The 12,844-nt window shown below is 47.4% G+C and overlaps 1 protein-coding gene across 1 annotated transcript in view; it reads left to right on the top strand.

Annotated features, from left to right (window-relative positions):
* The window catches only part of LOC148532314 (phospholipase B1, membrane-associated-like), a 243,485-nt gene that overhangs the window by 61,674 nt on the left and 168,967 nt on the right, over positions 1-12,844 (top strand). Inside the window, exons 20-22 of the mRNA XM_088467994.1 lie at positions 17-60; positions 1,919-2,027; positions 11,630-11,690. Coding sequence (XP_088324120.1) covers positions 17-60; positions 1,919-2,027; positions 11,630-11,690 — 214 coding nt within the window. The remainder of the gene's footprint in view (positions 1-16; positions 61-1,918; positions 2,028-11,629; positions 11,691-12,844) is intronic.

Raw genomic sequence — 12,844 nt, forward strand, 5'->3', positions numbered from 1 at the left:
TCTTTTCTGCCCACAGTATTGGTGGAGATGGAGAACTCAGTAACACGACCACACTAGCAAGTATGTACATTTATCTCCTTTCTTTTCTGTTTAAGTGTATTATTCTGTACATGTAGATTAAGGTACAGCACTAGAAGAGAGACGCGTTTCTTTACCATATTGTAAGTGGACTCTCTCAATGTTCTGCCAGACAGAGGATGTTTTATCATCTCTATCTCCCCCACTTTTACGATTACAATGATTGTCTCCGTTCCTCACCATGGGCCAACATTACATTAATATCCAAATTTCCGCCTCTTGCTGGCCGCCCGTGTTTTTGCCAGGGCGCTCTCTAAGAGGTACATTAATCAAGCTACGGTCAAAATGTTGATATTTGCATTAGGTTTCGGGTTACTGTTACCGTTAATGTTAGCGTTAGAGTTATGCTTAGTGCAGAGGATCCCAAATGTGCTCCTCAAGGCACCCCCAACAGTTCAGGTTTTAGGGATATCCTTGGTTGAGCATAGGTGGTTGAATGAAATAGACTGAGGTACTAATTAAGTCACCTGTGGTCAAGCATTGATAGCCTTAAAATCTGGACTGTTAGGGTGCCGATCGGGTTTGGGAACCTTTGGCTTAGTGTTACCATTACCGTTAGCATTAGGGTTAGGTTTATGGTTTTGGTTAGCGTTGCCGTTAGGTATATGCTCACTTCAAAAACAGACTGTCGACATTACATCAGTGTCGACCAGCTTAATGTCACCATGGTCAATGTAGATTTAATGACCATGTTGACATTCTCATGTCAACATTGTGAATGTTTACATGATGAATGTCGACCTACTATACTGAACTCTAACCTACCACACTCAAGGCCATGCAAATATATTTAGCCTCATTTAAAGTTGGGCTGACACCAATATTTTGCATAATATCCTTATTTCCCTGCGGCACAGGTGCACCAAAAATGCTTCTGTACGTAGATTTTTGCTTGTTGTATACTTGTGTACCTTTAATCTCGGCAAAAAAGGGCCAGGCAAGGATTGCCCGTCATAATCTGAGTGCAGTAAGGGCGTGTTTATGTAAGTGAAACATATTGGAAGCATCCCTTAGGAGGCAAATCACTTGTATGTACTGGAGGGCTGGTGCAAACCTACAGGATGATGATGTCCACCAGCAGCACTATCTACAGCATCTGATTGGCTGATTGTGTATTGTCCTCTCCCACCGATGAGTTTTATTTGCAGCTATTTTTATATGAAGCCGTGGCCGTCTGTTCGCATTACTTACCTTGTCATCTGTAAAGGGACAGCTGCACCTGGTGCAATACACAGGGCCGGCCTGATAGATGCTCTGGTTACGCAGCTGTGTAAGGCACCCAGCAAAGTAGGGCGCTCTGTGCAGCTGTCAACCAGGGAAGTAGTCAAGAAGCTGACAGTCGAAATGCCGACCGCCGGCTTCCCGACTGTGCAATCCCGGCAGGGGACTAATGATAGGTGTCGACATCCCAACGCCTATCATCATCCACCTGCCGAACTCCCAACGCCCTGCATACCCCCAGGAGGGTTAGGTTTAGGGTGCGGGGAGGGGGGGGTTATTAGGTTTAGGCACCCCTGGGGGAGGTTAGGGTTAGGCACTAGGGGAGGGATTAGGGTTAGGTACCCCTAAAGAAGGGATAGAGTTAGGGGGGGAGGGTGAGAGAGGGTTAGATAGCTTACTTACCTCCGTCGGGATCTGCGCTCTATCACACTCAACTGTTAACCAGATGGAAGCTCCTTGAACCTGTGGCGGAAAAGTGCCCATGCTGTCCTGGGAATACACTGCAGATGTACTGGCGGTGCCCGTACTGGTGACACAGACTGGAATATGTGACACACAGAACTTGCTAGAAACTGAACACATATAGCCAAATAATGTTGTTTTTACAATTTTTTTGCAGATATTTTGCGTATGTACAATCCTGATATTCACGGTTACTCACTTCGGAGAGGGTCTCATCATCTCAAACACTCAATGCTAAACCGGGCTGTGCCTGGAGCAAAAGCAGAGTAAGTTGGAGAAAATGTCACAACCTGGCAAATTATTACAGGTTGAGTCTCCCATATCCAAAATGCTTGGGACCAGGGGTATTTTGGGTAATGGAATATTCCGTATTTTGGAATAATTGCACACATTAATGAAATATCTTGGGAATGGGACCCCAATATACACACAGAATGTATTTATGTAGTTATATACACCTTATACACACAGCCTGCAGGTCATTTTATACAATATTTATAATAATTTGTGCCTTAGACAAAGTTTGTGTACATTGAACCATCATAAATCAAAGGTTTCATTATCTGAGTCATGCCAAAATTATTCCGTGTTTTGGAATATTCCGTATTTCGGAATATTTGGATATGGGAGACTCAACCTGTACCATTATTTTACGATAACTGTCCCTTGCTTCCCACTGATGCATACTGAGCCACTAGCAGCATAAACATAAGCATAGACATAGGGCTCTTTAAGCTGACCGGCCCCCACAGAATCAATAGACTCTGGACACTAGAGTGTGCCCGTAGTCTATTTAGCATGCTCAGATCGCCGGGAAATGGTGCGGGACCTCGGAGAGGTAGGTTTTACATAATATGGGTGTAGGGTGTGCGGTGCGGGCGCCCCCTGGACCCAGTGGCCCGTGTGCACCGCACACCCTGCACCCATTATAGATATGCCCTTGAGAACCTAAAGTCAGCATATACTTAGTTATGTGTTCAGTAATCTGGGCTCAGTGAGGAGTGAGAATGTGTTACACAGGGCCGTAGCTAGGGGTATGCGGACGGTGCGGCCGCACAGAGGGCAGTGCTCTGTGGGCGGCACCGTCGACATCCCACGGCTCCTGCTTCTGACTGCAGGGTACCTGTAACGGCGCCCTGCAGCCAGCATCACTGCAGCAGTGCTGCCTGTAGCGTCCCGCGGATACTACAGGCAGGCACCCTGCCATAATTACAGCTGCCCAGCGCGTCTTGAAGACGCTCCAGGCACGGAAGCAGCTAAAATCCCCTTCAGTTGCCGGGGGCCCCGGCCCCTTGTGCGCAACGTCATGACGTCACACGCAAAAGGGGCAGGGCCGGCACAGGGCGCTCAGAGCACTAGCTACGGCTCTGGTGTTACATACTGACTTACCGTAGTATTCCTCCATATATCATATACAAATGAATGCCTTAAGTTAGTTAGAACAAGTGCAATACACAATCATATTTCCTTCACACATATTTATTTTCTGCAAATATCTAGAACACATACTTTAAAATAACCCTACTTCAAAAATTGAGAGTAATGTATGTAGTATTAGTGTTAATTTTGACAAGGATTTTAAATTTAGTTTTAGTCTTAGGGTGCATACACACCAGGGCGATATTTGGCCGATTTGGTCAAATTGGAACGACAAATTGGGCATATCGTGCAGTGTGTATGCCCGATTTGCGCCCTCCCGCGGTCGCTTGCGATATCGTGTGATTGACCGTGCTGCACGGCCAATCACACGATATCGCATGTGAGACCGTACATATTAATGAAGGATGGAAAAGTGATCGTTCTGACTTTCATTAAATCTTTTAAGTGTGTACCGGCAATCATGCGATGTCCAGGGTGAACGCAAATCGCCCTGAACATCAACATGATTGCCGGTTGTTTAGGTGTGTACCCACCCTTAGTCGCTTATTTAAAATTGAACACAGATTTAGTCGTAATAATTGTTATTAAAACATTTATATTGTCATTATCGTTACAATTTAGTCCTGCAAATAAAAAGTTTTTGACAATTACTTTTACTCAAAATTTTCGTTGACAAAATTAACACTTATATAGTGAAGCATATTTCGTTGCGCTTTACAATAAGTTATGATAAAATCCATTTCGGATTTGTGGCTCAAATGTTGGGGTTAAAATATTTTTAAACACGATATAAATAATATTTGTTTTAGTAATAAAAAGTAGTTTACCATATACTTTCATTGCATCCGTGATGACTACAGATTTTGAAGTCTGTCATTTAAATTTGAGGTACAGTATGCCATACTTGCAATAAAAAAAATGTAAAAATTTTTTTTCAATTTATGCACAAACATAGGTTACCCAGGTCAAACACGGAATTGTGCTTTCTGGAGAAATTTAAATTTATTGTGCTGATCCAGCAAATCGGTTCAAGATATGATTTGCAGCCATTTTGAGCAGGTGTTGTTGGGGCATCATTCACGGGAGCCATGTTGTGCTATCCTTGTTTACTTGAAAGCTAGAGATACATGGACCAACATAAAATAAAAACAATAAAAATCAAAAAGTTTCTCTGACCCTAGTCAAATGTTCCTTCTTAATAAGACAAAACATCTCCAGAACATTACAAAAAATAAAAAGATAATATCTGTATCTCTGTGTAAGGGCTGAGAGTGAAATGATATTTGAGTTTATGGGGCTGCTTCGGAGACGCACGCAGATTCGGCCGCTTTAGCTTATTTTGTTGTATTCGCGTCTGAGGCTTTCCGCTAATGCAGATACAAAGCTCTTCCCTGTTGTACAAGCTCTTGTATGAATGTGCAAGGACTGAGGCGCCTACTCGTAGCGTCTGTAGACGCTGCATTTCCCTCTGATCCGTAAAAACGCAAACATCGTTCACACCATCTAAGCTTGCACCAGCCGTATAAAAGGTGCGGCCTCTGCTTAAATACGCAACTGTTTTCAGCGACACTCCCATAGCGCACCCATAATATGCTATCTCTGCGTGCCTTTTTTTTTTTTAACCCCCCTGTTGCCTCCCAGTCACCGCCCAGTTACGCCCTGTTATTGTCTATACAGTTCTTCCTGTGTGAGCCTGATTAGCTACAGCGAATTTGCAAACACGTCATTGGGACACATGCGCAGGGATTTTCGCACTTGCACTCAAATCCGGAAGTATCGCCATTGTGTGCGTCTCAGAATCAGGCCCCTCTATATTAGGGGTGAGTGGGTTCGGATTTCTGAAATCCGAACCCCCCCGAGCCCCCCCCGATCCGAGTCCGATCCGAGTCAGGCTCGACTTTTCCCGCCTGACTCGGATCTGAAATCGAGGCAAAACGTCATCATCCCGCCTTCCGAGTCTCGCGGGTTTTGGATCCTATATAAGGTACCCGCGTCGGCGCCATTTTCTCACTCGGCTGTGGACAGTGAAGAGGGAGGGTGGGAGTTAGGGCTGTGTAGTGTAGTGTAGTGTAGTGCTGCTGTTGTCCACTACTTCAAAGTCCATAGGGGCTGGCTGTGTTGTGCTGTGCTGCTGTTGTTAATAGGGGCTGTGTCCACTACTTCAAAGTCCATAGGGGCTGGCTGGACTGTGTTGTGCAGTCAGTTCTCCATAGGGGCTGTGTCCACTCCAAAGTCCTGTGCAGTGTCCCAGTCCTAAAGGGGTGCTGTAGTGTTGTCCAGGGGGTGCTCTGTCCATCAGGGGTGCTCCCCCCAAGTGCTAAAAAAATAATATATTTTCTGTGTTTGTGAATTGTGTGCGCAGTAGCCGCACGTGCATCAACAAAGTAGTGCCAAGCGTGCGCCTGTGTCATAAGTAAAGGGCCGGCTGGCTTGACCGTTAAAGGGTGCTGTAACCCCCAAAGTACACTCCAGTCCAAACCAAAAAAAAAATTATTTTCTGTGTTTGTGAATTGTGTGCGCAGTAGCCGCACGTGCATCAACAAAGTAGTGCCAAGCGTGCGCCTGTGTCATAAGTAAAGGGCCGGCTGGCTTGACCGTTAAAGGGTGCTGTAACCCCCGAAAGTACACTCCAGTCCAAACCAAAAAAAAAATTATATTCTGTGTTTGTGAATTGTGTGCGCAGTAGCCGCACGTGCATCAACAAAGTAGTGCCAAGCGTGCGCCTGTGTCATAAGTAAAGGGCCAGCTGGCTTGACCGTTAAAGGGTGCTGTAACCCCCAAAGTACACTCCAGTCCAAACCAAAAAAAAAATTATTTTCTGTGTTTGTGAATTGTGTGCGCAGTAGCCGCACGTGCATCAACAAAGTAGTGCCAAGCGTGCGCCTGTGTCATAAGTAAAGGGCCGGCTGGCTTGACCATTAAAGGGTGCTGTAACCCCCGAAAGTACACTCCAATCCAAACCAAAAAAAAAATTATTTTCTGTGTTTGTGAATTGTGTGCGCAGTAGTCGCACGTGCATCAACAAAGTAGTGCCAAGCGTGCGCCTGTGTCATAAGTAAAGGGCCGGCTGGCTTGACCGTTAAAGGGTGCTGTAACCCCCGAAAGTACACTCCAGTCCAAACCAAAAAAAAAATAATTTTCTGTGTTTGTGAATTGTGTGCGCAGTAGCCGCACGTGCATCAACAAAGTAGTGCCAAGCGTGCGCCTGTGTCATAAGTAAAGGGCCGGCTGGCTTGACCGTTAAAGGGTGCTGTAACCCCCGAAAGTACACTCCAGTCCAAACCAAAAAAAAAATTATTTTCTGTGTTTGTGAATTATGTGCGCAGTAGCCGCACGTGCATCAACAAAGTAGTGCCAAGCGTGCGCCTGTGTCATAAGTAAAGGGCCGGCTGGCTTGACCGTTAAGGGTGCTGTAACCCCCGAAAGTACACTCCAGTCCAAACCAAAAAAAAAATTATTTTCTGTGTTTGTGAATTGTGTGCGCAGTAGTCGCACGTGCATCAACAAAGTAGTGCCAAGCGTGCGCCTGTGTCATAAGTAAAGGGCCGGCTGGCTTGACCGTTAAAGGGTGCTGTAACCCCCGAAAGTACACTCCAGTCCAAACCAAAAAAAATATTATTTTCTGTGTTTGTGAATTGTGTGCGCAGTAGCCGCACGTGCATCAACAAAGTAGTGCCAAGCGTGCGCCTGTGTCATAAGTAAAGGGCCGGCTGGCTTGACCGTTAAAGGGTGCTGTAACCCCCAAAGTACACTCCAGTCCAAACCAAAAAAAAAATTATTTTCTGTGTTTGTGAATTGTGTGCGCAGTAGCCGCACGTGCATCAACAAAGTAGTGCCAAGCGTGCGCCTGTGTCATAAGTAAAGGGCCGGCTGGCTTGACCGTTAAGGGTGCTGTAACCCCCGAAAGTACACTCCAGTCCAAACCAAAAAAAATAATTATTTTCTGTGTTTGTGAATTGTGTGCGCAGTAGCCGCACGTGCATCAGCAAAGTAGTGCCAAGCGTGCGCCTGTGTCATAAGTAAAGGGCCGGCTGGCTTGACCGTTAAGGGTGCTGTAACCCCCGAAAGTACACTCCAGTCCAAACCAAAAAAAAAAATTATTTTCTGTGTTTGTGAATTGTGTGCGCAGTAGCCGCACGTGCATCAACAAAGTAGTGCCAAGCGTGCGCCTGTGTCATAAGTAAAGGGCCGGCTGGCTTGACCGTTAAGGGTGCTGTAACCCCCGAAAGTACACTCCAGTCCAAACCAAAAAAAAAAATTATTTTCTGTGTTTGTGAATTGTGTGCGCAGTAGCCGCACATGCATCAACAAAGTAGTGCCAAGCGTGCGCCTGTGTCATAAGTAAAGGGCCGGCTGGCTTGACCATTAAAGTGTGCTGTAACCCCCAAAGTACACTCCAGTCCAAACCAAAAAAAAAATTATTTTCTGTGTTTGTGAATTGTGTGCGCAGTAGCCGCACGTGCATCAATAAAGTAGTGCCAAGCGTGCGCCTGTGTCATAAGTAAAGGGCCGGCTGGCTTGACCGTTAAAGGGTGCTGTAACCCCCAAAGTACACTCCAGTCCAAACCAAAAAAAAAATTATTTTCTGTGTTTAGCCGCACGTATATATCAAATCGATATAACATAAATGGAGGACCAAACTTTCTCCGATAAAAATAAAATAGAGAAAGATCAAGAACCACTTCCTCCTAGTGCTGAAGCTGCTGCCACTAGTCATGACATAGACGATAACATGCCATCAACGTCGTCTGCCAAGGCCGATGCCCAATGTCATAGTAGAGGGCACATACAATCCCAAATGACAAAGTTCAGGAAAATGACCTTGAAAAAAACATTTAAATCAGCTGAAGAGAAACGTAAACTTGCCAATATGCCATTTACGACACGGAAAGGCAAGGAACGGCTAAGGTCGATCCCTAGTATGTTCATGACTAGTGGTTCAGCTTCACATGACGATGGAAGCCCTCCTCCCACTAAAAAAATCAAAAGAGTTAAGCTGGCAAAAGCACAGCGAAGAACTGTGCTTTCTAAGAAGATATCACAAATCCCCAAGGAGAGTCCAAGTGTGGTGGTGGTTGCGATGCCTGACCTTCCCAGCACTGGACGGGAAGAGGTGGCTCTTTCCACCATTTGCACGCCCCCTGCAAGTGCTGAAAGGAGCACCCACAGTCCACTTGCTGATATGCAAATTGAAGATGTCACTGTTGAAGTACAACAGGATGAGGATACTGGTGTAGCTGGCGCTGAGGAGGAAGTTGGCGAGGAGGATTCTGATGGTGATGTGCTTTGTTTAAATCAGGCTCCGGGGGAGACAGTTGTTGTCCGTGGGATGAAAAAGCCCATCACGGTCATGCCTGGGCAGAAGACCAAACATTCCACCTCTTTGGTCTGGCAATATTTCTATCCAAATCCGGACAACAACTGTCTTGCCATATGTACCATATGTAAAGGTGAAATAAGTAGGGGTAGGGACGTCAACCACCTAGGAACATCCTCCCTTATACGGCACCTGCAGCGCGTTCATAAAAAGTTACTGTCAAGTTCAGAAACTTTGGCTAAGACCGTAAGCAGTCCAGGGACACCTAAATCCCGTTGTCCTGTTGTATCCAAGCGCCTGCAAACCACACCGTCAACTCCCTCCTCGTCAATTTCCTCCTTAGTCAGGATCGGAAGTAGTCCTGCAGGCCATGTCACTGGCATGACTGACTCTCCTATCCGGGATTCCTCCGGAGGATCCTGCATTGCTACGCCTACTGCTGCCGCTGCTGCTGTTGCTGCTGCTGGGAGTCGTTCATCATCCCAGAGAGGAAGTAGGAACACCACTACTTTTACTAAACAATTGACCCTCCAACAGTCCTTAGCGAGGAGGATGAAGTACGACAGCAGTCATCCTGAAGCAAAACGTATAACTGAGGCCTTGACTGCTATGTTGGTGTTAGACGTGCGTCCGGTATCCGCCATTAGTGCAGTGGGATTTAGACAACTGATGGAGGTAGTGTGTCCCTGGTTCCAAATCCCGTCTAGATTCCACTTCACTAGGCAGGCGATACCGAGACTGTACAGAAACGTCAGAAAAAGTGTCCTCAGTGTCCTGAAAAATGCCGTTGTACACAATGTCCACTTAACCACGGACATGTGGACAAGTGGAACAGGGCAGACTAAGGACTATATGACTGTGACAGCCCACTGGGTAGATGTATCACCTTACGCAGCAACAGCAGCAGCGTCACCAGTAGCAGCATCTCAGAAACACCAGCTCGTTCCAAGGCAGGCTACGCTGTGTATCACCGGTTTCAGTAAGAGGCACACCGCCGACAACCTCTTAGAGAAACTGAGGGAAATCATCGCCCAGTGGCTTACCCCACTTAGACTCTCCTGGGGATTTGTGATATCTGACAACGCCACCAATATTGTGTGGGCATTACATCTGGGCAAATTCCAGCACGTCCCATGTTTTGCTCACACAATAAACTCGGTGGTGCAGAATTTTCTGAAAAGCGACAGGGGCGTGCAGGAGACGCTTTGGGTGGCCCGAAAAATTTCTGGCCACTTTCGCCATTCAGCGACTGCGTGCCGAAGACTGGAGCACCAGCAAACACTCTTGAACCTGCCCCGCCATCACCTGAAGCAAGAGGTTGTGACGCGGTGGAACTCAACCCTCTATATGCTTCAGAGGATGGAGGAGCAGCAAAAGGCCATACAAGCCTATACATCCACCTATGACATAGGCAAAGGAGGGGGTATGCACCTGACTCAAGCGCAGTGGAGAATGATTTCCGTGTTGTGCAAGGTTCTCCAGCCCTTCGAACTTGCCACACGTGAAGTCAGTTCAGACACTGCCAGCTTGAGTCAGGTCATTCCCCTCATCAGGCTTTTGCAGAAGCAGCTGGAGAAAGTGAAGGAGGAGCTAAGACGGAGCGATTCCGCTCGGCATGTGGGACTTGTGGATGAAGCCCTTCATTCGCTTTGCCAGGATTCCAGGGTGGTCAATCTGTTGAAATCAGACCACTACATTTTGGCCACCGTGCTCGATCCTAGGTTTAAAACCTATGTGGTGTCTCTCTTTCCGGCCGACACAAGCCTGCAGAGGTGCAAAGACCTGCTGGTGAACACACTGTCAGCTGAAGCGGAACGTGACACGTCAACGGCTCCTTCTTCATTTTCTCCCGCAACTGGGGCTGCCAGGAAAAAACTTAGGTATCCTAAGCAACCCGCTGGCGGTGATGCAGGGCAGGCAGGACCAAGTTTGGACATCTGGTCCGGACTGAAGGACCTGGCAACAATTTCTGACATGTCTACTGTCACTGCATATGATACTGTCACCATTGACAGAATGGTGGAGGATTACATCGGTGACAGCATCCAAGTAGGCATGTCAGACAGTCCATACCTGTACTGGCAGGAAAAAGAGGCAATTTGGAGGCCCCTGTACAAACTGGCTCTATTTTACCTGAGTTGCCCCCCCTCCAGTGTGTACTCCGAAAGAGTGTTTAGTGCAGCCGGGAACCTTGTCAGCGAAAGGCGTAGGAGGTTGCTTCCACAGAATGTGGAGAAGATGATGTTCATCAAAATGAATTATCAGCTCTTCCAGGGAGACCAGCCTCCAGAAGGTACAGAGGGACCTGTGGTGGTGGATTCAAGTGGGGACGAGTTAATACTTTGTGAGGATGAGGATGTACACACTGAAGAGGGTGAGGAATCGGTGGATGAGGAGGATGAGGATGACATCTTGCCTCCGTAGAGCCAGTTTGTGCAGGGACACATTAATTGCCAGCTTGTTTTGTGGGGGCCCAAACGAACCAATCATTTCAGCCACAGTTGTGTGGCAGACCCTGGCGCTGAAATGATTGGTTTGTTAAAGTGTGCATGTCCTGTTTATACAACATAAGGGTGGGTGGGAGGGCCCAAGGACAATTCCATCTTGCACCTCTTTTTTTTCTTTGCATTATGTACAGTTTGGGGCCTAGTTTTTCTAACTGCCATCCTGTCTGCCACTGCAGTGTCACTCCTAGATGGGTCACGTGTTTGTGTCGCCCACTCGTGTCGCTTAGCATAGTCATCCAGCTACCTTGGTGCAACCTTTTGGACATAAAAACACTATTGTGAGGTATTCAGAATAGACTGGAAATGAGTGGAAATTAAGGTTATTGAGGTTAATAATAGCATAGGAGCAGAAAAACCTACAAATTCTGTGATTTTAGCTGTTTTTATGCTTTTTTTCAAAAAAATACAGATCCAAAACACAAAACCCAGAACCCAAAACACGGAAGGGTGGTTTTGGCAAAACCAATCCAGATCCAAAACACGAAGAAAGATCCAAAACCAAAACACAAAACACGAAAAGTGGCCGGTGCACACCCCTACTCTATATTACAGTTTACCCTCAATCTGTACATAGGGATTTACAGTATATTTTCTAGAGTTACCTAGGCTTACATTAACATTTCCTCAGCTGCAAACCATCTGATCGTCTTCCCATATTTTGCAGTGATATGCTGAAGCAATCCGAGTGGTTGGTGACAGGGTTGAAGGAGTTGGACAATACTGGAGTGAGTACAATATCAAACCGTGTTTCCTACCTTTTGAGAAAATACATCAGTTATCATTTTAAAAACTTATGTACTCTGCCCTTATAAAGGTGCCTAAAATACAGAGAAGCAGTGGAAGCCCCAGCCCCCTAGCCTCTAACTGTTACCCTCAGATTTTATTCACCTTTTTCTACCTCAGGGTCCTTAGGGATCCACAGGGATACCTTGGGGTATAGGGCTTGGCTCCAGCCATGGGCACCACAGAGTTAAAGATTTCCTCCCACAATGCACCGGGCCCCCTCCTATACCCCGCCCCCAGGCCAAGGCACCTCAGTTTCAGTAGGTGCCTGGCCGGGAGCTGGTCATCGCAGAGGGGGGCTGTGTATAACAGCCCCTGAAGATCTTCAAGAGCGGTAGCATAGGACTGTCCAGCGGACGTCCATGCTACCACTCCGACACCCCCGCCGGCGCCGACCACCGGTAGCGATCCGGGGAGCTCGGCGGTCTCTTGGGGGTTCCAGCTAGCGGAACCCCCAGGGGCTTTGGACTGTGGCCGGATGTACGGGGGGCTACTTAAGGTAAGCAGCGGGCGTCTGCTGTAGGCGCCAGCTGAATCACAGTACAGTGTCCCCAGGGCTGGGGGCTCCCTGGGGATGGCAGTATAGTGGAGCCAGGCGGATGCCTGCGCTCTCCACTAGACCACCAGGGATACGGGGCTGGAGCATTGCGGAACACGCTCCAGCATCCCGGCGGGTTAATGGCCTGCCAGGGGAGGATGCCTTCCCTGTAGCGCACAGGAGGCTCCTCCCCATCACTGCTCTCCGCCGCCTTATGCTGAGGTTTTGGCGGGCTGAGGCAGTGATCCTCCCCAGGCCCGCCTCCCTTCATCCTCCGGCGGCCATTTTATGAGCAAAGACACTGTGGTGCAGGGTGCGGAGCCTGGGTGCCCCTTACATACCTCTCCTCCCAGTATAAGGTCAGCGTATGTAGCGCTATCACTGCCAGGCTGTTGGTCTGTGTAAGTGATAGTGCATTTAGTGCAGGGTTTCTGCATTGTATGTGACTTTATGCTAGCGCTGTGTGTCTGATCTTTTCTCCTGTCAGCCATTTTACTATCCCTATTTCTTCCTCCTGACCAGCCCTCTCAGTGCCAGTACTGTCAGGGTTGGAATTTA

This window comes from Taudactylus pleione, unplaced genomic scaffold (genome assembly GCF_031769625.1).
Source record: "Taudactylus pleione unplaced genomic scaffold, aTauple2 ptg000079l, whole genome shotgun sequence".
Lineage (NCBI taxonomy): Eukaryota > Metazoa > Chordata > Amphibia > Anura > Myobatrachidae > Taudactylus > Taudactylus pleione.